Source organism: Miniopterus natalensis, chromosome 20, assembly GCF_054644295.1.
Source record: "Miniopterus natalensis isolate mMinNat1 chromosome 20, mMinNat1.hap1, whole genome shotgun sequence".
Taxonomy (NCBI): domain Eukaryota; kingdom Metazoa; phylum Chordata; class Mammalia; order Chiroptera; family Miniopteridae; genus Miniopterus; species Miniopterus natalensis.
This window is the reverse complement of record NC_142100.1, coordinates 8,693,836-8,717,029: the sequence shown is the minus strand read 5'-3', so window position 1 is coordinate 8,717,029 and position 23,194 is coordinate 8,693,836. Positions and strand designations below refer to the sequence as shown.

Here is a 23,194-nt window from a genome sequence, read left to right as displayed (position 1 = left end):
GTCTAACGAAGGTCCATGTACACACTGACTGCTACCATAGTGGTAAAAAAAGAGCAAACACAAATATTTTATGGATGGAGCCTATTATCCTTACTACTGCCAATGAGGAAAAACACACATACTACTTGAAGGTAAAAGGGCAGGAGGGCTGCTTCCTTTTGCTAATTTGAACAGCCTCTTTAAACAGTCCACCAAGGTCTTTTCAGTAAATCAGTGCTGCCTAGGAAATACTAACCCACCAGGAAAAAAAATTCAAATCTGACATATACTGGTGGCTTATGAAACACAGGCAGGTTCTTTTAATCATGAAAACTTCTGTACATTAACCTAAGGTCTAGAAAACATTAAGAAATAGGCTGATTTCAAACAGAAAAGTGGGTAATGCCTGACTAGGAAAGAGATACATTGCCCAATACAATGTGGTACAATCTACTTCAAAAAGTGATCATCTCTCCACGAACATTAAGTCTCAGTTATAATTCCTGGACACTCCAAAAATTAACCATTCACTCAAAAGCAACTGAGGACACAGGCCCAAATACAACGTCAAAACAGTCACCGTGAAACACTCGGGGCGTGGCTGGAGGCCAGCGCCTGAGTAACTGCTTGAGACAGCCTTACCTTTGGCGGTGGCGCGGGTTTTGGTATCAGTACGTAAGGCGACTGCGAATGACTGCACTCAGCAGGCCACCCCCAGGACACAGCAGCTCTGCAGTCCATGCACACGCGCACAGCATGGGTCACGGTCCCGGAGGCCCAGGCCTTTCCCAGCGCGGGGCACCTTCGCGCTCCGGCTGTCTTCAGGCCCCGCCGGCAGTTTCCTCGCCGGCTCTGGGGCCGGCAGGCTGTGTGGGGGAAGAGCTCTGGCCGCGGGGAGCACCGCCCGCCCTCGGCACCGCCCGCTCGGGTCTCAGGGAAACGCCCGCCCGCCGGAGCTGCCACCCGCAGAGCCGGCTCCTCCGGCACAGCCCCACCCACGGCCTCAGGTGAGCGCTCCCTGCTCAGCCAACGCCGCCGAGCTTCATGTTTAATTATGTTTTATCCCTTCCACACGTTACTACTCGGCTGCCTGTATTTGCTCTCTAGATAGGATGCGGTGTATCCAATAGAAATGATGGTACTTAAGGCTCAAATAAATAAGAGAAGTAATTGATCCTGCAGGAAGTATTGCCAGCGAAAGGCTGAAGCCTTCAACTGGCAGCAACACTAAGAAAACATACCCTTTAATATCTCTGCCGATAATAAGCTGCGGTTGTTGTTCTAATAACATGTTTAAAAAAGTATCAATTTCCACTGCCTCTGTGTGAAAATCCTGAGAGGCAACAATCTCTTAAGCATCTCTTAGGGGGGACAAAGTTTTTTTCAGAATTGGAAATCTAGAATTAAACTAATTTTCCTGAGTATGGGCTGCCCCTTTACACACTGACCAGATGTTAAAATTGTAACTTTACTCATCTAAGTAATGATGAGATTCAGTATTTATACTACAGTGCTGTACTGTGTTAACCCTACTAGGATTATTTGAGGAAATAAATGAATTGGAAGATTGACCTATTTTCTGTTCGAAATGACTTTTTACTAATACCAATGAAAACCCACCTTGAGAAACTTGTGTTTACTAAACACATAACGTGCCAGACATTAATTCTATGCACTTTACAAGTCGTCTTCATCACAACCCTGTGCAGCTGATTCTAATGTCATTCCCATCCTAGAGAACAGGCAGGCAGGGCCTCCGGGGGGGGGGGGGGGGGGGGGCTGCCAGGGTCACACACGTAGGAGCTGTCAGATTTCAGATAGTCGGGGGGGGGGGGGGGGTCATCTTGCCAAAATCTCCTGCTACTGATCAAATTTATCTTTCCTTCCTCTCTGAATATAGCTCCATACAAAACAATGAATTGATGCAATTTTAAAATATTAAAGACCAGAGAGAATTCTAATAATGTGGCAGGAACAAAGCATGTTAATTTTTACCAATGAAAAGGCTGTGGAGGGAGTTACAGATAAAGTTTATTCATAGCAGAGGACACAGAGCCACCCTTCTTTGGTTAAAATTTAAATTAAAAGCACCCTTCCTCCCAGTCCTTTCCCAGTGAATACTAGAGACAGCAAGGAAGGGGCCAGGAAAGAGAAAAGGGAAGGAGAGGGGGAGAAAAGACAGAAAGAAGAGAGGGGGAGGGGAAATCCAGGGGGTAGAAAGGCCATTTGGGGGACACTCATACAACTCAGAATCCCCCCGTATTACCTGACACACAGACACAGACAGGAAGCGGCCGACCGACGGAGGTCTGCCTGCCTGAGTGCGGGAGAGGCACTTAATAACGTAACCCGCACCTAAAAACCAAACGGTTGCACTCTGTGCCAGACAGAAATGCCTGGTAAGAAACGAGGCAGAAGCTGGAGAAGCGGAAGCCGGTGAAACGGAAGGAGTGGGCCCGTCACTGGCTCACCAGTATTGTAACAATGTGGACTTTCCGGTTTTGCTAACGTCCTGTACAGCCACGTGAGATGTCACGGTTGCGGCCGGGGGGAGTTGAGTTTTCTGAGTATATGGAACCTGTGTGCTGCTTCTGCAACTTCTTCTGAGACTATAATTATTTCAAAGTAGAAAGCATGTGCTCTACCTTCCAGTGACCGCTTACAGGTAGGGGAGGCCACTGCTATTCTTTTCTCATATTTGACAAGACGCGTGGTGGCGAGCCTGCGGGGGACTGTATGTGCCTGTGCGGATGCGGGTGATGGGAGAATTCACGGGGAAGGCAACGAGAAGACATTCCAACCATGCTATCATAAAAACTACCTGAATTATTCAAACCCTTCACCGCAGGTCTGCCAATGCTGCGGGTGACAGCCACTCTCCTGGTCTGGGCCACTATCCTCTCCCCAGTCTGGTCCCAACAGCCACCTCCAAGCTCTTCTTCTTCCCGTGCCCTGTCCCATCCTTAACACAGCAGCCAAAGTGCTCCTTGAAGGAAGGTCAGGTCAAGCAACTGCTCCAAACCTTCTACTGTCTCCCATCTCATTTTAAATGGGAGCCCAAATGGAACCGTGGCGCCCAGGCCACAAAAGGCTACAGGATCCTCCCCCACCTCCAGACCTCACCTGGCCTTTACGCCCTGCTGGGTGAAACGGGCCTTCCTGCTGATCCGTCAGCCGCACGTATGTCCAGCTCAGGGTCCTCAGCTCGCAGTGCCCTCTCTGGGAAGCTCTCCCCGTTATGTGCACATCGCCCCTCATCTCCTCAGGTCTTCGCTCAGAAACCACCTCTAATAAGCCCTTCCCTGACCACTCACCAGCTCTTCACCACGACCCCGCGGGAACCTCACACAGCACCTCCTTTCCCCCAAAGCCCCTCTAGGGTTGTTTTTTCTGTAGCATCGCCTATCACACTATGTATTTCACTTGTTTCCTTTCTCTCCCTGTCATCCTACCTGAACACAAACCAAAATGATAATTTTTCTGTCTTACGTTCGCTGCGCACTCAGTATACTTCTAGTCAACGAATGAACGAATACCGAAAAGGACCCCAAATGGAAAGCTGCCTGGCTCAGGGCAAGGAGGGTGCTGATTAGAGACCTACTCGTAGCAATGGCACAGGGCATGTGGGAGTGTCAGAAATATTCTTAATAACTAGAGCAGGAACTTCATGCTTATCAATCCGCTGTTTTGGAGCAAACATTATGTGTAAAGGATGCAAATTACCCTAAAATAGAACAACCCAGGCGAGGAAAGAAGACCGAGGAGAAGTGTGAAATTCAAACTGAGATCAAATTCACTGCTATATACTATTTCCAAATGAGTGATACAAGCAACGGCTACTGTAGACTGAAATGCGGTCCCTTATTTTCCCAAGTCAGGGACAGAAGCAAAGTTGTGTTCTGAAAACCGGCTTTAGTAGTTATTATTAAGCTAGAGCAGTGCAACAGGCATTCCTTGGGCATCCACGGTACAGACAATCTGTGGGGAAGGTAAAGACTAAAGAGACACACTTGTCACTTGTGAGGACACTGCCGTTTAGTGAGCACTCGAAATAGCTATTATTAGATTTGATGGGGCAGGGGGTCGGGGTGGGCGGTTAAACGGGAGGTGGGCTTAGGGAGAGATGGGTCAGGGAAGCTTTCACGGATAAAGCAGATCGTGGCCCGAGTCCAGAAATACAAGGATTTCAACTGGCCAGTGTGGGGAGAGGGCACGCAGCCTGCAGGGGCAGTCGGAGCGGAGGGGAGCCGGGAAGGCACGGGATGTGCTCAGAGAAGAGGAGTCAGAGCCAGCAGAGCACACAGCACACGGGGAGGAGGGGAACAGGAGAACGGAAGAGGGGGGTGGCGGAAAGGCCACATAAAGAGTCTGGAGTTGTGTTTTATATATGACGGGGGAAGGTTGGAAGATGCTTTTTGAATTAGGAGGCATCAGGAAGGCGAGGGCTGAAACAGATCAGCAAGCAAGCGGCTCCCACAAGCCCTTCTCTTCACCGCTGTTTAACCCATCTCCCCCCAGTTTCTGCTCTGTCCCAGAGGCCTGTGGGAATCCAAATACATCTTCACTCCTATCGCAATAAAAGCAAAAGGTATTAAATATTTGTTTTGAGAGAAAAAACAATATACTTTATCTCTAGTCAATGTTTTATAGTGGGAAGAACTCTGGGCTTTTAGGCTGATTAACCACAAAGGAGTTAATCTTTTCACGCACTTGGTATAGTGCCTGGTACACAGTAGGACCACGTAAGTTGGCTGTGGCTATTATTAGATGCCAGACTTTAGTAAGTCCTAGTGTCACTTGCCTAGTAAAACCTCAGGCAAGCCGTTTAACCTTTCTAAGTCTCAGCGGCTCCATTTGTTAAAAAAGGAGTGTAATGGGGAGATAGAAATATACTGAGACTCAAATTCCAATTTAAACAATGTAAATACACGTATCATGAACTCTAAAGCACTTTGCAAACATATGGTATCAAAATTTTTCTGTGTTTCCCTGATGCAAAGTGAGGAAATATTACTTTGGCCTATGCCTGGCAGCCTATTAGGAGGGGAAGCTTCCCCGGGCATTCACTTGGTGCTCCTCCTAATCCTACATCAGTGCCTCTGAGGGTACTGACTTTCATGCCTAATCCTTAAAGTAGTAGCCTCCGGAACACAAGTAAGGATATGTTCGGTGGGAAGGATATTCCATACAACATCCCACACAGGGTAAGGGGAGACCTGGACCTGTTTTACCTGACAGAGAATGTCCAGTCACTTGAAGCTAAAGCGACAAGTAAAGAAACACGATTACAGAAGAGCAAAGTGCTGGGAACACAAGGAAAGAAAAGAGAAACAATCAGGAGCAAACAAAAGAAAACAGAGGTTAAAAGGTATAATTAAGCAAAATTGCAAATTACGCAAAAAAGCAAGGGCCAGTTACCTGAAAGAAGGAAACAAGGTGAAAGCCTCGGCTACCTTTCTGCTAACCAAAAAATTTAGCTGTCATCAAAAAGAAAGCAAAAATGCATGATGCAAACTCAGAGCGACCAGCCAAAGAGGCTCCTTCCCCCACCACCAGTCCATGAAAACTACTGTAATTCACTGGCTCCTGTGGTACACCTGGGGATACTGCTACAGAGGTTATATCAACAATTAATATATTAACAAAGCATCTGCACAAGCTAAACAGATCTAGCTTCTGACACTTTGACTTTCAATGACTTAAAAGTAAATGCACATAAAGCAATAAATAATAACAGCTCACATTTATCAAGTCTCCAGGGGTCTTATCGCTAACGTTCAAAAGAACCTTGCCTCACTTTTCAGATAAGGAAAGTAGAAATCAGAGAAGCCAAATGACATGCACACAGATGGTAAAACGTGGCACAGGGATTAAAACTCAAGGTTGGAGCTTGTGCTCTTGTCCTTTCGACTGTGCTGCTTTTGACACAGGTATATAAATTAAATGAAACGTCTACATTAAATCTGTTGTCAAAAAATGTCTAACTTACTGGGCGCATTAAAAAGGACTCTTGGAAACTTCCTATTTGGACAGAATGGAGTGAAGGGGAGACGACAATCTGCGTGTTTTGTTTTTTTCATAAAGTAACACATGTTCATTTTAAAGGACTTAATACTGAAGCAAACAGAGAAAAAATGAAATGTCCTTGCTGCCTCCATATTCTTCTCTCCAGGAAGGCGGTCATCGTTCCAGACCCTCTTCTGTGAGTCCGTCCTGTTCTGTGACTTGCTTTCTCATTTAACAGTGCACCACGGACAAAAAGTCCCCGGGATCAGCACATACGCCTCTACCTCTTTTTGACAGCTGCAGACTACGTCACAGCACGGAAGCATCCGATCTATTTTGAAACTGAGATTTCCAACATGTGTGTATTAAAGCGACGCTGCAAAGAATATGCATCCAGATGGGGGGTATATTTTCAAAATGCAAAGTGACAAATCCAAAAATGACAGAGGACTCGATGGGCATTTCTCCAAAGAAGATACACAAATGGCCAATTAATGCAAGAAAAGGTGCTCGCCGACATTATCCTTCTGGTTCAAAAGAAAGAACATCTCAGGCCAGTCAGAAATCCTCTCTCCTAGCCATCCCGCCATCGGCCTGCTCTCTCCTCTCAGAAGGGAACTGCTAACCCGGCTTCTACCAGCACAGGACAGGCCCAGACTCCGCGGCTTTGAGCTCTCCGTTTTAGGGAGTTTCTCAGAGAGTGTGTGCATGGACACCCGGCTTCTTCACCCATGTTTATTTTTGGGAGACTCATCCCTGCTGTTGCATGAAGCCGTAACCCCTTTCATTTCCACCGGCATAGAGAAATCCACTGCATGAACGTGCCTTTATTTACCCATGCCACTATGGACACCCCTCTGAGTTTCTCTAGTTTTTTGACAATTAGGAATGAGGTTGCTATGAACGTCCTATATGTACCTAAGAGTGTATAAAGAAACTGGCAGTGTATGAGGGTTCCCACAGATTTATATCCTTACCAACTTTTGGTATTGTTACTCTTAAAATTCAACCATTCTGGTGGGTGTGCATTGGGTCAATAAGGTTTTAACTTGCATTTCCCTAAAGACTGATAATGTTGAACATCTTATCATACCAATATTTAATTATTGAAGTTTTAACAATAAATCTTGATATTTATGATAGTAGGTGTCCCACTTTTTTGTTCTTCAAAATGGTTGGGAGTATTTTTGGCTGTGCATTTCCATCTAAATTTTAGAATCAGTTGTCAATTTCCACAAAAATTCCAACTCAAGCTTGGGGCATTTATCAGCAACTCTGTCCTGCGGGGCTCTGTTCCCCTCCTATGGCGACTTTCTCTACTGGATCCCCAGACGCAACACTAGGGGAGTAATGTCTCCATCTACTGGCGTCACTCCACTGGCGTGCCTTCTGCTTAACCTTACTCAGTAATGGTTTCCTGCCTTGTTAATTCTCAAATGCTTCAAAGCGATATTTTCATTTCTGTCCAAATTGTCTAACTCTCCCCAGAGGGCCAGCTGTCTAAATTCCCAGGTCCTTCACTTTCAGAAGTTTATGCCTTTTCTTCTGTCTTTACCTTTTCTCCCCACTGTCTTCCCTCTCTCCCCCCCACCCCCCAAGTCCTCTTTTCTCCTTTCTAGAGAAAAAAGTAAATAATATTAGAAGATGAAGAACTCCACCTTGGAAACTATAAAAAAGACCCAATGTTGATCCTGGAAATGAAAGATACGCTATGAGGATTTAAGAACTTATTAGATGGGCTTGAGAGATGCCTACGCAGAGGGAAGGCTCAGTGAACTTTGAGACAGGTCACCAGAAAGTGTCCCAACTGGGAAGAGAGGATGTGTAACTGACGCGTGAAGAAAAGAGGGGGACAGAGTATTGCACAAAAGAAATAACCAAAGAGGTAAGTGCTGAGAACATTAAGAACGTCAAGAAAGAAACCAATAAGTAGACCCAACGGCTCAGTAAACTCCAAGCAGGGCGTGGTGACTCATTAATTTTATTTTTACACCCACAAATAACTGGACATATTGAGAACATTCAGAAGAGCTCCAAAGGGAAATTTTTTCCTATTGCCTTTGTTGGTAATAATATCGGGAGCTTTACATTTCAGTCTCAAACTATAGCTACATCTTTCAGGTTTGGCATCCAGCAGTGACAGATGGCAGTGTTAAAAATAAACAGAACACTCAAGTTAACTGTAGGCAAAGACAGTTTTAAAGTGTGAAACAAGCTTGAGGCTGACAGAATTCACATCGCCCTTCCCAAAATGTATTAAGAATGCACATTTCCCTATAACAACCCTGCAACACTGCTCACAGAAGGTAAAATATTAGCTTTTGAAGGGGTGCTTCATTCTATGTCATTATTAATTTAGAATTAACAAGTCTACTAATAGTAAAGCACATTTCCCAGAAATACCAGTATCTGGTTACCTTTCTCAAGTTTTAAAAGCTTCTGGAAGTTATCACAATTTGAAATGTCACTTTCTCATTCAAAACATGAGGAAGTACTTGATTGATACAGTTTAATACCAATATTAAGTTAATTTTTTTTTTTTTAACATGTCTTCATTGATTTCAGAGAGAGGAAGGAAGAGGGAAAGAGAGAGAAACACCAATGATGAGGGAGTCATTGATTGGCTGCCTCCTGCGCGCGCACGCGCGCACACACACACACACACACACACACACACACACACACACACACCCCGGGGTCAAGCCCGCAACCTGGGCATGTGCCCTGACCCAGAATCGAACCTCGATCTCCTGGATCATAGGTCAATGCTCAACTGCTGAGCTACACCGGCCAGGCTAGGCTAATTTTTAAAAACTCAATTTGCAGTACATCTCTGGAGCAAAATTATCAAAGATGAGGCTTAATCACTAATAGAAGTTAAGTTTCTATAGCAGACATTTCTCCAAAGATATGTAAATGGGTAATAAGCATATAAAAAAATGCTTGACATTATTAGCCATCAGGAAAGTGCAAATCAAAACCACAAAGATACACCACTTGATACCCTCTAAGATGGCAATAATAAAAATAATAACCAGGATATGGGGCAACTGTAACTCTCAGACACTGTATTGTGAAATGGTGAAGCTTCTTTGTAAAGCACCCTGGCAGTTACTCAAAGCTTAAACAGAGTTACCGTGTGACTGAGCAATTATACTCCTAGATACATACTAGGAGATGAAAACATATCTACTTAAAAATTTGTACACAGATGTTCATGGCAGCATTATTCATAAAAGCCAAAAATGGAAACAACCCAAAACGAATGGATAAATAAAATATGGCTTATCCATATAATGGAATATTATTTGGCCATAAAGAAGGATGAAGCACTGATGCACAAATGACTCCTAAAAACACTTTAATAAGTAACAGAAGCCAAATATAAAGACCACATATTATATGGTTCCGTTTATATAAAATGTCTAGAATAGGGAAAGCTAAAGAGACAGAAGGTAGGTTAGTAGCTGCCAGGACTGCGAGGTGGGGCTGGGCAATGTCTGTTAATGGGTATTACATTATTTAAGTCACTGATGCCATATTTAAGAAGGAAAGAAACCTACAGCCATCAGAACCACTAATGAACACTGACTGACCAAGTACCCACTGAGGAGGTCTTTTTAATAAGTTTATCCAACTAGAGGGGATTTAACAGAGGATTAAGACTAAGAGCTGCAGAGAACGCTGTTCTGAAGTTTACTAAACAATAAACGTAGTCAATTTAAAATTTTAAAATTCCTATAAGAAAAATTGGAACACTGACTCCTTAAGGTTCTCTGAAGAAATAAGCTTTGAAAGGGGTTATTACCATTGCCTTTACCTAAATACTATAAGCAAAGGTGGACTGATGTGTGCTTTGGGGGCAGAGGTAGGAAAATACTAAATAAGTAAAGAATAACCTCCCTCTAATTTTTATACATAGAATCTAAACCTAGAAAATGCATTAAGGAGAACAGTACAAATAAATTCTGAGGCCCAGAAATGTGCTTTTTCTTTCACTAGGGGAGAGTGCTGGGGTCGGGCTGGGAAGAGAGGAGAGAATGTAATACAAGGAGGAAAACAAATCTATTACTTCTTCCCCCCAAAATCTTGTAGTCTTTTTCTTTCCTTTGAAATATTTATATCACATTAAAAAGTTCCAGACTAGATACTCTGTAGGATTTGGCAAGATTAAATCATCCCCAAAAAACAAAAATTTAACATTGCTTTAATTACTTGTAAAATACTCCACATATTTGATATAGTGCTATAAATAGACTATGTGACAAATGCTGTTTAAAATAGTTTTAAATTCACAAGCATTGATAAACTATATAGTCCCTTCATCTATTAAGTTTCAGCTAATCATACTATCTCCATGTCAGTTCTTTAAAAATATTTTATCATTTTATTCACTAATAAGCTATATTCCTATTATATAATTGTAAAAACAAATCATGACAAAGCTTAATGGCGCAAACAGTTCTTTAAAATCGTCTAAAATCTTGAATGCATGTAAACCTTTGTGAAATGATCAACAGAGAAATAAAAATCTCTTAAAGTGAAAGCCACGTAAAATGAAGGATGCATATTATGTCCATAAACACAAAGAAAAACAAGACAAGCTACGTGCTTGACTAGGAGAAAGTCTGTATCGTTAAGCAGCTGACACATCACCCCACCGATGAAAGCGTGTACTCACCTGGTTTTGGCACTGAGTTGGTCACCGACTGGGGAACTTTCTGGTTAATTAGCTCAACACAGTGTCCAGGGAAGAGTCCCACCTGAGAAAAGCAGCAGAGAGAGGATTCTAAACCAGAGAACAGACAGTGTGTGAACAACTCCAGTTCAATTCCAGTAACGTCCTTCACAGTCCCTCCCAAGTGATTCTATTGTTCCAAGACTCTCATCACAGACGATGCCAATTACACAAACAAATAATGAAACAATCTGTTGCTATGCGTACACGGAGTCATGTATTTTAACCGTGCAAATATCTAAGTCTGCTTTTTATGGTTTAGCTTTTAATTTCCCACACGGTTTTACACCCATTAAAATATTTAGCCTGATACCAACCCTGTGCATGCAGGAGTCATAACTTTTACCTCTCAATACTTTACTCTGCTGAAATTTCAACCTAGTTGTGTTGCTATCTCTACTATGAATTTTTATATTTATTATCTTCTCTATGATTTTTCAAAAACCTACACTAAGCCACACAGACATTTTTTGTAAATTTTATATTCATTCTTCCACAAGTTTCATGAAAAAAAAAAAAAGACAAATCTAAAATAAATCAGTTAACTTTCAATACTTCACCATTACAAATGATGCTTGCCACAGGTTTTTAATAAATATCTTTATTAAATTAAAAAAAAATCAGTTAACTGCTCATTGAAAACCCTGGTTCTTACTGTTGTTAAAGAGCTAGTGGTAGGTGGATAAGTGGGAAAGCGAGAGAGAAAGAGCCAATCCCAGCAGTGGGGACAGAATCTGGCTTCGATAAGCACACCGCTCTGACCTGACAGACTACTCATGGCACAGGTCAAACCCTAAGGTCAAATCCCAAGAAGGTCAAGTCCTGGGAAAATACTGAGCGCCGATTCACCCAGAGATACTGTGCAGCCAGCAGGGTGACCACAGAGATACACAGCCTGGAAACAGAAGTGAAAAGGAAATCTTTACCAATATTTGCAGATGTTTCCTTCGATAGGAGTACAGCCGAGCTGCGTGCAGCAGGTGTCAAGGCTAAACCACGGCAATTTCATCGCTTTGACACCGCTGCTGACAGACGCGGGAGGATCGCGGCGGCCTTCCAAGGGCGTGATCCACCACGCTGCTGGGCCGCAGAAGCCCCATCCGTAGGGGTTATTCCCACGTACACACTTGCTGCTCTACCATTTCAAGTCCTGGGTCGATACTCTATAGTCGTTCTTAAAATTACAAAGTCGAAACCAGCTTTCATGAGCTAAAAAGGGGTACGAACAAGTACCAGTTTTGTCTGAAAGATCTGAATTTGGGGTTAAGTGCTTGTTCTATTGGTAAAATTCTCTATCGTATTTTATTGAACTTCCTGCTTAATGAAACATGTAGAAATTCTTCAAAGATCTGTTAGAACCAGGTAAGAGGCAAGGTGAGAAATCCTCCCCATTCTCGCTTACAAATCAGCTGCGCCGAGAGGGGACGTGGTGTAAAGGTCAACAGTAAGTAGGGCCTCGAGCGGGAGCGCCCGGGCGCAAGTCGAGGTCTGCCCCGGGCGAGATGGAGCTTGTGCTGTAGCCGCTCCGCTCAGTTTATTCATCTAATCACAACAGTACTGAGCTCGTAAGGGTTGTTACAAGAATTAAATGGATCAGTGTAAGCAAAATACACAGTAAGCACCCGTTAAGTGTCGCCCATTACTATCGCAGTGTCGGAGACGAGACGACCTGGAGGGCTCCAGCGGCGTCCATAAACGAACATGGCACATACTGAGCGGTCCTTACCACCCTGTGCGTGCGCGTACGTTCCCTCGCGATCGAGTACCAGGACTTCCACAAAAGTCTAATTCACTTCCGTTTATAAGCATTTCTGCAGTTTGCTATGCAGAAGGACCAGGTTCCCAAAGCAGCTCGCCCATTCACTAAGGCGCCGTGATCTGGGGCACATTTCCTATGGTGTCTCAGTTTCTTAAACTTGTAAAAATGGGGATAATGTCAGGTACCCTCAATAACTGTGTGAAAACACCTAGCCTAGCTTCTAAACTCAATATCTTTCAATAAATAAAAACTGGTTTTCTATCACTTCTCCACAAAGACGGAACACAGCTTAATGAACTTCTTTAGGGAACTAGATAATATACATTAGTTACATTTTCCACCTTCTAAATTTGTCTCAGTGTGTTATGTTTAAATATACGGGGGAAGAAGCTATCTAACGCCCGACTCCAGTCCCCCCTCGCTTGTCGGCCTTTATTATAAAGCACAGTATTACTGATATTAGCTCAGCTTCCCCAGGCTCCTTCCATCCAGGGGCGGCCATGGCATGTGGAAACACAGCTCTACTGCAACTATTCTGTCCCCTCCTTTCTGCTGTGAATGCAAATCAAGTTTGGATCTGTAGGAGCCATCATTTGACCTTGAAAGAAAGGCCAAGGCCATTGCTGGGGCTTCTGCCTGGCATCATTAAAGCTGCTAACTCAACAGTAGCAATCAGTCACCTTTTAGGTTTACTTTTCTGTTTCTTGAAGCCAAAAAGAGGCCTAACCATTAAGGAGGTTTTTTTATTTTAAAAACTGATTCTATAAATATGTGAAAGGCAAATAGACTATATTTTTTTATTAAAAAATCAACATCAAAAAAAGTAATAGTAACAAAAATTAAATATCACAGGGAGTGATCATCAGCATCACGGTGGAGTGAGAAGACTGCTTTCTATCTCCCCTTAAATTTACAAGTTAGTCAGTGCCCAGGATCTGGCTCCATTACCCACCCCAGCCCCGACGTGCGAAGGAACCCAGTAGGAGCAAAGGACATGCGTCTGCGTCCCCCAGGCTCCAATACAGAGATGCCAGCAGCCATAAGGAGCTGGGGAGCAGCACAGGAGGCTCATAAATTCAGTTCCCCCTCCACCTGACATGTCTCCCCACCATGGTGGTGCCCCCAGATGAAGACAACCCGAACACAACTAAAACACCCACCCCCCTGGTCACCCCATGAGTCTATTTCCATGACCACAGCAATGGCCCCTCCACTTTGACCCCAAAGGTGAAATTAGCACAGGTAAGAGAAAACAGAAACTTGAGCTATAGCATCATCCACTGGAAAACAAACAAAAAGATGCCGGTTTATCAACCCACTGAATTGAAAAGATCAAAATGGTATCTGAATCACAGACGAGGGCACTGCCTCAAGTGCGCAGGCAGAGGAGCAGTCCCTCAAGGGCCAGGAACCGTCGACGTGACATGGTAACCCAGGAAAGGACAAGTCTCCAGAAACCAAACTCAAATGCTGTGATTAAACGACAGAGAATTCAAGTTTGCGGTGATGAAGGGGCTCAAGGAGGTCCAGGGAAACTCAGAAAGTCATGAACAGAAAGAGGACTTTACCAGAGAGATTGAAACTCTCAAAAAACAAACACGAGGCCTCTGGAACCGAAGAACTCAGTAAATGCCATGAAGAACGCAGGAGGAAGGACTGGAAACAGAGAAGACTGGACGGAAAGGGCAACGAGCAAGCTCGAAAATAAAGACCGAGAGCTGATTGGAGTAAAGAGGAGGAAGGAGGCAGGTTTTTTCAGTGAAAGAGCTCTACAAGAACTACCTGGCTCCGTTAGGAAGAGCCGGGTGAGAGCGAGGGGTGCCCCGGGACAGGGGAGGAAGACGGGGACAGACAGGCAGCCTAGTCAAGAGATTACTGAGGAGAACCTCCTGAACCTAGGAAGGGACTGGACATTAAAGCAAAAGAAGCCAGCACAGTGATTATCTCAACACAAAAAGACCTTCTCCAAGACACATTATTAAAACTGTCAAATTAATGATAAGAACAAGGACTATCAAGGCAGCCAGAGGAAAAAAGACCGTAACCTGCAAAGGAAACCCCATCAGATTTCTCAGCAGAAACACTACAGGCCAGGGGAAAGTGGAATGATATATAGGGTGTCCGCCCAAAAATGTATACACACACTTTTAGTAATTATAAAGGCAGTTTTCAAAATTCAGCTATCAGCTGTTAAAGTGTGTATACATTTTGGGGGGGACACTCTGCTTTCAAAATATTGAGAGAGAGAAACCAACAGCTGAGAATAATATATCTAGAAAAGTTGTCCATTCTGTATGAAGAAATAAAGACTTTCCCAGACCACAAAAAAACAAAACAAAACAAAAAAAACTTGAGGGACCTTGGGAATGTATCAACACAAAACCTGCGTTACACGAAATGCTGAAAGGAGCTGTCGCATCTGAAACAAAAAGACAAAAGTACACAAAACTCTGAGTAAGACGACAAGGAAACAAAGAGAAGGAAACTGCAACAGTATTTCAGAAGGGAGTATTAAATACTTTATGATAACATGAAGGTTCAAGGGAACAAAGCATTTTAGAGTAACTATAGCTGCTGCACTTCAGTCATAAACACGCCACATAAAAGGGGATGACCTGTGGCAAAGACAAAACCTGTGCAGGTGCCTGAGGTAAGGCGCTATCGGGAGGGGCTGTTTCATCTGAGACCTTTACACACACCTCATGGAAACCACAAAACAAAATCCAGAGATAAGCCAAGAAACATTAAAAAAAGAGACAAGATTTAAAAATCCTAGAAAACCATCCAACTGCGATATCAGACAGAAACGGGTAAAAGGAGCACCGAAATCCAGAGCAAGCGGCAAACATGAGCTGAGGGGGGCTGTGTCTGAAGCTCTACCTTACATGCCCGGGAGAGGGGGGAACCGGGCCTAGGCAGGGGTCGAAATGAGATTCCACTCCAGGCAAAAGAACAAGGGAGGGAGAAAGACCAGCACCTAGGGCCGTCGGGGTGGAGGGGTGAGTAGGTAATAAAAATATAGTAACGGAAGGAAAAGAATATAAGGATAAAGCTGGAACAGGGTAGGAAGGGCTACAAGGGGAGAGGACTTTCCATTTGGTAATTTCCCGCCTCGGCTCTGAGATAAAGTGAGGAGAAGCCAATGGAAAGCTGGTAAATGTTTAACAGCCAGCTCCTGAGGGGCAAAGGCCTTACTGATGGAGTCTGCGGTGTTTACAGTGTAAATACTCCCATCATCCCCGGTCTCAAGCTACCAACTAACACAATTCAATTCGGGGTTGAAAAGAGATGCAGAGCAGCCTGCTGCAGAGTTTTCACCACACAGTATACTAGGCAGAAGTAACCTCCAGAGCACAGATGCCAGTCAAATATTTAAAGTGTTTTAAGTATTTACTACCTTTATTTTTAATAATAATTTATTTAATTGTAAGTGTATATGCTTTAATGTTTAATAATGGCTGTGTTTAATAACTGTCCTACAAAACACCTAAAAATTAATGCAACTGGCTCCAGCTCACCACTAATCTATTTCTAGAATTTCTAGGTTCTGAGCCTGCCCCACCTCTCACAGCTCCTGGAAACAGGTTCACAGCAGCTTGACCAGAGGACGGCTCTAGAACAAGGGGAGATCTAGGGAGACTGACTGCATCCTGACCTCTGGTCGTCTTCTACCTTGAGGCTAGGATACGCTCACAGTAGAAAGAACATGGGTTGGGCCACAAAACCAAATGTGCTGAAAAATATTCTGGTACAGCTTTTAAAGGAAATGTCAGATACGAAGCCACTGCAATAGAGTAAGCCTGGAGCTGCAGCAGCAGTGGGAACGTAAAGCACTGCGGCCTTAGGATGAAGCCGAAGCTTAACTGTGGGCTCTCCGAGGCCACAGATCAAAATCTAAAAAGGAATTTCAACATAGCAATGTGCTTACCACTAATGTTTAAAGAAATTCCTATTTAATTCATGGCTAGTGAAACTTTAGGGCTGTTAGCACAACAAATATTTTTTTAATTAAGGTTAGTCAAGTACTGCTCTTACTCCTAGGGACGCACCGCAGAGTTGTCATCAGTTGAAACCATGTGGCCTCAGAGTTTCCAAGTTCTTCATTTTCTGACTACAACTTCCTATCCCCCCAGGTCTCAGTGTTCATGACCCACAGTGAGTGAAGTTCGAGTTCAGAGACATCGAACCCCCTGCCTTCCTGTACCTATGTCCCTCGCTGCCTCTTTGCTTTTGATACGCAATAGGAACCCTGTGATCAGTCCCTGGAAATTTTGACAAAATCGGCACCTTTAACTTCCTTGCAATATTAACCTCCTGCGAAACCAATCCCGCAAACCAAAACTGAGCCAACATACTTTCCTACTCGCGCCTCTCCACCGCTGGAGGAGACGCCGAGACAAACTCAGCCTCTGGCCTGGAAGTGCCGGCTGTGTCCCCCACTCCCGGACCTTCTCAGAGAGCCTGCTCCGCTGTAGGGTCGCGGCCCTGACTCAGACCGCCCTGATCGGACACGGGCTGAGGAGTCGATCGGTCTGTCTCCCAAGGGTTTGGAAAGGAGTCGGAATTTTTAATCATCTCCTTTGAGTCGTCACAACCAGAAAATATTTTTTCTTAAAAAGAAAGAAGATGCGATAAAGCAGCAGCCGCTCTGAGCAGGACGCAGCAGCAAACCCCTCGGTGCCTCACTGCCCAGTTTCTGGTTCCATTTGCTCGTGGCCTAATCGTTGTCGCGCTGGGTTTTCTGAAGAGAGTCCTGTTTATACCTCCCCCTCTCCTCCTCTGACTCCCCCAAAATACCACAGTGCTTCTGGTGTCCTGGCCTGACTTACACTTGCACTGACCCTTAAATGCCAGCTCCCTAAGTTCCACGTCTGCAACAGGACGCACAGGTGTGAGAGTCAGAAACAAGGTCGGGGTGAGCGTGTGAATCCGGGAGCTGGCACAGAGATGGTGCCCTGAGCCAAGAGAGGGAGTAAGAGCCTGGGACCGGAGGGCAGCTCGGGAAGGCCGTCCCACCGACACTCCCAGGCCCGGGAAGGAGGGCGCCGCGTGAAAGACGACAAGGAGACAGACGGGAGGAGCTCCGGGGGCGCTGTGTCACGTCTGTCAAGAGGAGGGCGTGCCAGGAAAAGACAAGTCAGCTTCTGATGAGCGTTTAAGTGAGAGGAGTCATGAAATACCCATTTTTGCATTAAGCCAAACAGAGACCACTTGATGCCAGAGAAGAAAACGGGGCTGAAGGATCTATCGGGGGCAGGTGACTGCAACCGTGGTGGTCCCAGAGTCCAAGCCGGGCCAGGAGGCGAGGGGGCAGCAAGCGGGTGACGGCAGAAACTCGGGGGGCCGATGGAGCAATACTAAGAATGAGTGCTGCGCATGACCGCTTATGGTACAGCAACTAACAAACAAACAACGCTGAATTTCTGTTCCCAGTTAGCTCCACGAAATATGAAATAAGACAAAACTACACAGGCTTTAAAATGTTAACCCCTCTGCCCTGGTCCCGGCTCGGCGGGAGCAAGGAGAGGGCAGAGCAGGTGCAAAGAGCAACCTGCCCGGGAGGAAGCGAGAGCTGTTTGTCGGGAGCACCGAATTTATAAAACAGCGGCGAAAGGAAGGCCGGAAAAGTAACAGGGGGCCAGAGATCAAGGATGGTCTTATGTAGCATGACAAGGAGTGAAGTTTCTTCTGAACGAAATGAAAGTGATAAATTCTGAGAGGAGGGACAAGGTCAGTAAGAAAATTCTAGTGGCTGTGTCCACCTTTCAGGGAGGGAGGCGAGAAGCAGAGACCACCTGAGGAAGCTGCAAACACCGACCGGGAAAGAAACACTGACAGCCTACGGCACGAAAAGGGCGTGAAGAGTAAAGAGGAGGGTGTGAGCACCGGAAGCACAGGGGGGATGCGCTGTAACTGGATCAGACACAGGACAAATTCAGCCCCGGAGGCCCTGCAGGCCGTCCTCCCCCTCCCGCTGCGGTGCGGGTGACAGGCAGTAAGCTGTGCATGCTTAACATGCCCACTTTGACAAGCTCTGATGCCCATGACACCGGAACCATGATCAAGACTATGACTATATCCCTCGATCCCCAAAATGTCTCTGCCTCTCTCTGTAATCTCTCCCTCTACCTCCGGCCCCTTAACCCTGCTCGCCAGGCACCCACTTACCCGTTTTCTATCCCCGATATATTTCTTTGCATTTCCTACAGTTTTATATGAATGGAGTCAAGCAGAATGTGCTCTTTTGCTGTCTTCTTTCATTCAGCGCAATTACTCCTACGATCATTCCCGTTGCTGTGTGCATCAATAATCAGTCCTTTTTAGTCCTGAGTAATATTTGCTGTACAGACACCGCGATTTATTTATTCACTGTCTCCTGTTGGTAAGATCAGGCTGGGGCTCCCGTGCCTAAGGCTGATATGAACATTCACGTGTAACTTTTTGTACGGATGTAGGCTTTCTTTTCCTTGGAGAAACACCTCGGAGTGGAATGGCTGGATCGCGTACGAGGTGTATGTTTAGCCTACGAAACGGACAAACTGTTTTCCACGTTGGTTGCTGCACCTTCCGTTCCTCCACGTCTTCACCAAATACGTAGGTGGCGATGCCTCTCTGTCATTTTAATTTGCATTCCTCTAATGACTGCTGGTGTTGGACATCTCTTTATGTGTTTCTTTGCCATAGGTCTTTTTGCCAAAGTGCCTATTCCAATTTTTGCCTATTTTTAAGGTGAGTTCTGTTTCCTTACTGAGTTTTGAGAGTTCTTTATATGTTATGGATACAAATCCTCTATCAGATACAATCGATGCAAATACATTTTCCCAGTCTCTGGCTTGTCTTCTTATTCTCTTATTAGTAAAGTCTTTAAAGAACAGAAGTTTTACATTTTAGTGAAGTTCAATTTATCATTTTATGGACTGTTCTTTTGATGTTGCATCTAAGAAATTTTTGCCTGATCCAAAGTCACAGAAGTTCTCTGCTATGCTTTCTTCTCGATGCTTTACAGTTTAAGCTTCATAATTGGTTATATGATCCATTTTGAGTTAATTTTTGCAAATGGGGCACAAGAAATAAATCAAAGCCTTTCTGAAGACATATGGATATCCAATTATTCCCGTACAGTTATAAAACAGACCGTTTTCTTCACTGAATTGACTGAACTTTTGTTAAGAAGCCGTTGTCCACGTGCGGGTTTATGTCTGGGCTCCATTCTGTTCCCTCTCCTATCCTTCCACTAAAACCGCGCTCTCCTGACACTGCAGCTTTGTAGTAAGCCTTCCGTTAGTGTTAGCTCTCCAACCTTGCTCTTCTTCAGATCTGTTCTGGTTTTTCTACTCTAGGTCCTTTGTACTCCATGTGAATCGTTTAATCTGCTTATCAATTTCTACAAAAGAAGCTTGCTGGGATTCCGACTGGGATCAACTAAGAGAGAAATGACATCTTAGCAATATACCCATACACAGGTATATCTCTCCATTTATTTGGATCTTCTTTGACTTCTCTCAGAAATGTTTTATAGTTTTCAGTATATAGATCTTTCCTTTCTTTCTTCAGATATATCCTGAAGCATTTCATATTTTAATGCTATTATAAATGAGTTTTATAATACTTTCTGACTGACAGTAATGCTGCTAATCTGTGGATTACATTTAAAGCAACAAGAATTTCACTCAGTTGTCCCATGTATTTATATTTTAAGTACATAAATTAATTTTCTTTTTTTCTCTGTTATATATGAAAAATTATCCTGACTTTTTGAAACTGTTTGTAGAGTAGTTATATTGTTTGTAAATTTGTATCATTTGTAAATTTCACTTCAGAATCTTAAAGGAATTCAGAAAATATTCAGCATAACAAAGGGTAATAAAAAATGATTAGGTTAAGAACTATTACTCTGAGCCACTCAATAGTTTCCATGAAACCGAATGTTAGGCATCATTTGGTAGGGCATATTCTGATGATATAAACTAACAAAAAGCTATCAAGGAACAAAGTTATATCTACAGCAGCTGCTAATAGCACTAGTAAGAAAAGAAAAACAGCAACGAGAAATATAGAAGAAAGTAACTTAAGAAACTGACATATTTTTGTGATCCAAGGTGGGAGGAGAGAGATACAAAATTGGAATTCACCCACCTAGTGTTCTGTTCCTGGCTATACCATTACCTACTGTCTTTGTGAATCAGAACACTTTATCTAAATTCCTCTGTCTCTAGAATTCTATAATATTAAAATGAAAGTTTAGGCCCAGATGACCCACTATTATCTTCTCCAATATAGAAATCCATGACTCACGCAAGTGGACAAGTAGAAGCCACACCTGGTTCATTAAACCACTTCTATGACCTGTTCACTGCCCAGAATCCTAGGTTTCTGAGCTCTGACGCTAAGCAGCAGAGTAACAGCGGGCTAGTTGTTTACCCCCGTCTGCTTCAGGTTCCTCATCAGTAAGACAGAGACGGCAATGGTACCTCTCTCAGAGCTGTGAGAATCCAAGGCTGGCACACTTAGGACACACACCTGGGAAGCACCCAGAGAGTGTTACAAATTACTTCTATCTGTAGTATCACATACTTCCTGTTGCCTCGAAATTAAATAACATTACAGATGAAAACTTAAAGTACAAGAATCCCCATTAATGAGCCAGAGAGGAAATATTCTGCTCTATTTAATTCTGAGTAACGAAAAATGCAGCTTTGGATTCCGTACGTAAAGAGGATGGTCTTTAATAAATAACCAGGTACATTGCCTTCTTCCATTAAACTGCTACAGTGGACAAGGTCTGCAAATATTTTCCATTTTGCAAAGGATACTATTCTGAAAATAAGTTATTTGGAACCACATTAAACTCCTCAGGTAAGAAATTTTTATTGGCCAAAATTTGCTTCTCTGATACTGGTGCATAACAATCTGTGGTAACTGAGAAATAAAGTAGCTGGTCCTTGATCACCTTGTGGAGAACCAAGAGATCGAGAGCCGTATGAAACTCTGTCCATCTCCAAATGGTATTTTATTCACTAAGTCAACACCCCAAATGTAGGTTTAAGGAAGATTTTCAGGGGAAGAAGGGAACATTTGCTAAGCTGTGTTTAATTTCTTGTTTCAGGATACACAAGGGTAGTTTAGATCAGCGGTTCTCACAGTTTGCTCTTAATCTGAGGAACTTGACAAAATTCAGATTCCTATCCGCAGCCCCCAAGATTCTGATTAGTAACATCTGGCTGTAACATGTTTCTCAGCTCCTTCTGATGCTGTGGCTCCCAGATAAAACTCTGAGAACCACTGAACCAAACAAACAGACAATCCTCAAAGATATCAGCATTTTCTACCTGGGCGATACCTTTAACCTAAGAAGAAAACCTTCCCACACACGCACCTCCCATTCCCAACACAAGTCTACAGACAGGCACAAAAGCTGATGCCATTTAGTATTTTTTTAAAAACTAAAAAGCCAAGAGTATTTTTTGGCTAAAGTACATTATGTGATGAAATACCTCAGAAAACAAAAGATCCAATACTCTTTAGGAGACAAAAAATAAAGAACAGATTTCAGAATTTCAAATTACTATAGTTAGTACAATTTAACACTTCCTACTCCCAGAGTTTAAGAAAAGAAACAAAGTCATGGTATAATTTAAACACGTGGATGAACTAATCCTTCTGTTCCCACAGCTACATTATGGTTTAGGCCAAAACAATACGCAGACTAGAGCCTGGCAAATGCTGATCTTTATCGAGCAGCAGCTGACTCAGTTTACCCAGAGCACTGAGTCGGCCCCGTGTCCAGGAGAGTGGTCCGAGGAACACCTGGGCCAGAATCACACGTATAAAAACACAGTCTCATCCCATCCCACAACCACTGACACAGAATTTGGGCAATTAGGTCCTGGGATTTTGTGTTTTAACAAGTTCCCCTGGTGACTCCAAAGTTGAGAGCCTGGCGAAGGGAGACTAGAAAGAATTACAGGCCACAGGAGAATGAAGGCTGAAGTACAGCACCTTAGTCTATTAGTAAATGCTTTTCCTTGCACCGACTTTATCTGCAAATTGGGACAACAATGCAAGACCACTACACAGTTATTAGAACAGCTAAAATCCCAAACAGCTGAGAACTATCAAATGCCGGTGACACACGGAGCAGACGGAGCAGCATCGCTGAGGGAAGTGGGAAGCGGCCGACCACGTGGAAAGGCAGTTTGGTTTCTTACAAAGCTCAGCAAAGGCTGCCCACATGATCCGGCGACTGCGATCCTTGGCGTTGACCCAACGGAGCTGAGAACTCACATCCACACAAAGCCCTGCACATGGGTGTTTACACTCGAAGCAGCGTTACTCATAATTGCCCCAAACTGGAAGAAACGAAGCTGTCCTTGAATAAATGAATGGGAAAATAAACTCTGGCACATCCGTAACAGTGAATATTGCACGGTGATTAAAAAAGAGACTATCAAATCATAAAAAGACACAAAGGAATCCTAAATGCCTTTTGCTAAGTTGGAAAAGGCTACGTCCTGTAGAATTACAACCCTACGATGCTTTACAAAAGGCAAAGCTGTGCAGACAGTAACGACCAGCGGTTTCCAGGGCCGGGAGGAGAGAGGGAAACACGAGTGGAGCACGAGGCATTTTCAGGGCAGGGGACTACGCTGTACGAAGCTGTGATGGTGGATACACGTCCCTACGCATTTGTTAAAACCCACACAACTGTACGT

General features: G+C 43.9%; 1 protein-coding gene across 3 annotated transcripts in view; it reads right to left on the bottom strand.

The window, feature by feature from the left end:
• ARHGAP32 (Rho GTPase activating protein 32) overlaps positions 1–23,194 on the bottom strand; it is a 215,422-nt gene that overhangs the window by 40,553 nt on the left and 151,675 nt on the right. For all 3 annotated transcript variants that reach the window (XM_087828834.1, XM_016204467.2, XM_016204465.2), the window contains one exon: positions 10,667–10,748. In XM_087828834.1, coding sequence (XP_087684960.1) covers positions 10,667–10,748 — 82 coding nt within the window. The remainder of the gene's footprint in view (positions 1–10,666; positions 10,749–23,194) is intronic.